At 60.1% G+C, this 1,948-nt stretch overlaps 1 protein-coding gene across 1 annotated transcript; it reads right to left on the reverse strand.

Moving 5' to 3' along the window:
* Positions 1 to 276: 276 nt before the first annotated feature.
* Positions 277 to 1,282, reverse strand: ACA1_354700 (uncharacterized protein; the record flags this gene model as incomplete). The annotated part of the gene is made up of 3 exons (XM_004336313.1): positions 277 to 464; positions 582 to 672; positions 833 to 1,282. Coding segments are annotated over 3 exons (729 nt in total), but the record flags the coding sequence as incomplete, so codon positions are not given.
* Positions 1,283 to 1,948: the final 666 nt, after the last annotated feature.

Raw genomic sequence — 1,948 nt, forward strand, 5'->3', positions numbered from 1 at the left:
CCTTGATTTCGGAGAGTTCTTGGGATTCCTCGCGGGTGAGGTTCTCCTTCTTTTCGAGCTCCTCGCGCCTGCGGTCGCGCTCGCGGTCCGGGCGGTCGCCCGCCTCGTCGCGCCCGCGGCCGCCGCGGTCATCGCGGTCCGCTCTCTCGCGCCCGCGGTCGCTGCCGCCGCCGACGCCGCCGCCGACGCGGTTCTTCTCGAGGTCATCGTTGCGGCGGTCGCGCCAGTGGTCGCGCTCGCGGTCACGATCGCGATCGCTGCGATCACGGTCACGGTCGCGCTCGCGGTCACGATCGCGGTCACGGCGCCCCCGCCGCGTCGGTCGTCCATGAGGTCGGGCTTGGCGGGCGGCGCGTCGTCGGCCTGGTGGAAGAACTGCTGGCGCGATTCGCGGATCTCGGCCGTCTTCTCCTGCTTCTCCTTCACCTGCGCCGCGCGCCTCTCCAACGCCAATCGCTGCCTCTCTGTTGACATATCACGGCACACGACACACACAGCACACGACACGACCAACGACACGCACGGATGGGTGAGTGTGTGTTGTCTTCTGATGGGCTCGTTCGTAAGGGGGAAGAACAGACCTTCTTTGGAGAGGAACTTGGGCTTGGCGCTCTCCTGGGCGCGCTGCTTGGCCAACTCCTCGATCGACACCGGCTCCGGCCTCGCCGACAACTGCTCACCCACGACACAACACGCACGGCACACGCACACGCACACACAGCACACACGCACACACAATGCACCACATACGCACACACAACGCACAACACGAAACGCACGCGTTAGTGGCCAGAAAGAAGACAACGGCGATGGGGGCGCCTCGTGGTGTTACCTTCTCGGTCGGGCGGATGCCGGCGATCTTGGCCTCGCGGTGGTGGGCGCCCGACGAGTTCTGGAGGAGGGCCTCCACGCGCCGCGCCTCCTCGAGCTCCTCCTCGGTCGGCTGCACCACCTCCATTCCGTCGTCGTCGGCGCCGGCCGACGTCACGCCCATCGCACGCGCGTGCTGCGCGTCGGCGTAGGCCGACGACGAGCCCCGCGACCCGCGATCGTTGATGTCGTCGTCGCGCCTGCGCTTGGCGTCGCGCTGGTCGTCGATGTCGCGGCGGCTCCCGCGTGCGCCGTCGTCTCTCTCGCGCGAGCGCTTGCTGCGATCGCGGTCCCGGTCTGACGCGTAGCGGTCTCTGTCGGAGCGGCTGCCGCTGCGGTAGTCGTCGCGGTCGCGATCTCGGTCGCTGCGGTAGTCATCCCTGTCGCTGCGACGCACATCACGCTCATCTCGATCTGCAGTTGCACGTGCAAGATGGAGATTGGAGGAGAGTGAGATGGGATGAATTGACAAGATGATTTGCATTAAATATTAAAAGAAATAAAAATAGGGTAAAAAACAGAAATGGGAGGCTAAATACCAGAGCGTCTGCGATCTGACATGGTCTGTTGGTGCGTAGAGAATACTTCTTTCTGATTGGAGGGTGGCGAGATGCTTGGCTTGCGGCGTGCAAGGAGAAAGATGATTGAAAGACAAAATTGATGATGAATTAGATGGCAAAAGTTGCCGAAAAAGCAGCCAAAAAAGAAACTACCACTCTGTCCCATAATCAAACTGAGTAATTCTACAGATTCCTTCACTTGCTAGAAAATGCAAAGCACGCAGCAACCTTTATGACCGACCAATAAGCAGAAGTGTCCTTTACGCAGGGAGTGGGGAGATATGATTAGTTTTTTTTGATTTGGGATAGATTTTGAGAAGGGAGATGATGAAGGCCGCTTTGTTCATCGCAGTGCTCGTCGCACTCATTGCTTTTGCCCGTGCCCAGGGTGGCCCTCCCACCTGCCAGAAGTACAAAATCCAGATGTTTGGAGGCCAACACGGTAAACCGTTCCCCCCAACCCCCTCTTCTAGTCTTTGCTTCTTCTTCATCATTACCTCTTGTTCGTCCGCTGAAGT

The sequence above is a fragment of the Acanthamoeba castellanii genome, assembly GCF_000313135.1.
Source record: "Acanthamoeba castellanii str. Neff unplaced genomic scaffold scf7180000084727, whole genome shotgun sequence".
Taxonomy (NCBI): Eukaryota; Discosea; order Longamoebia; family Acanthamoebidae; genus Acanthamoeba; species Acanthamoeba castellanii.